General features: G+C 59.7%; 1 protein-coding gene across 1 annotated transcript in view; it reads left to right on the top strand.

Moving 5' to 3' along the window:
* The window catches only part of LOC104512728 (transcription factor MafA-like), a gene marked incomplete at its 3' end in the record, with an annotated part of 749 nt that extends 407 nt beyond the window's left edge, over positions 1-342 (top strand). The window contains exon 2 of the mRNA XM_010155820.1: positions 11-342. Coding sequence (XP_010154122.1) covers positions 11-342 — 332 coding nt within the window. The remainder of the gene's footprint in view (positions 1-10) is intronic.
* Between the last annotated feature and the right edge of the window lie 3 nt (positions 343-345).

The raw sequence follows: 345 nt of genomic DNA, 5'->3' as shown, positions 1-345 counted from the left end.
CCCCCCCAAGGTTCCGAGCCTTTCCGCCCTCAGCCTTTCGGTGGCGAGGAGTTGCCACCGGCTGCCCATCATCATCCCGGTCATCACCATCATCACCATCACCATCTGCGCTTGGAGGACCGCTTCTCCGACGATCAGTTGGTGAGTATGTCGGTACGGGAGCTGAACCGGCAGCTGAGGGGCTTCAGCAAGGAGGAGGTGATCCGCCTCAAGCAGAAGAGGAGGACCTTGAAGAACCGAGGCTACGCTCAGTCTTGCCGTTACAAGCGGGTCCAGCAACGGCACATCTTGGAGAACGAGAAATGCCAACTCCAGAGCCAGGTGGAGCAGCTCAAGCAGGAGGTG

This window comes from Eurypyga helias, unplaced genomic scaffold (assembly GCF_000690775.1).
Source record: "Eurypyga helias isolate BGI_N326 unplaced genomic scaffold, ASM69077v1 scaffold25157, whole genome shotgun sequence".
In the NCBI taxonomy this organism is placed as follows: Eukaryota; Metazoa; Chordata; class Aves; order Eurypygiformes; family Eurypygidae; genus Eurypyga; species Eurypyga helias.
Note: the sequence above shows the minus strand (reverse complement) of the source record. Positions and strands in the feature narration are given on the sequence as shown.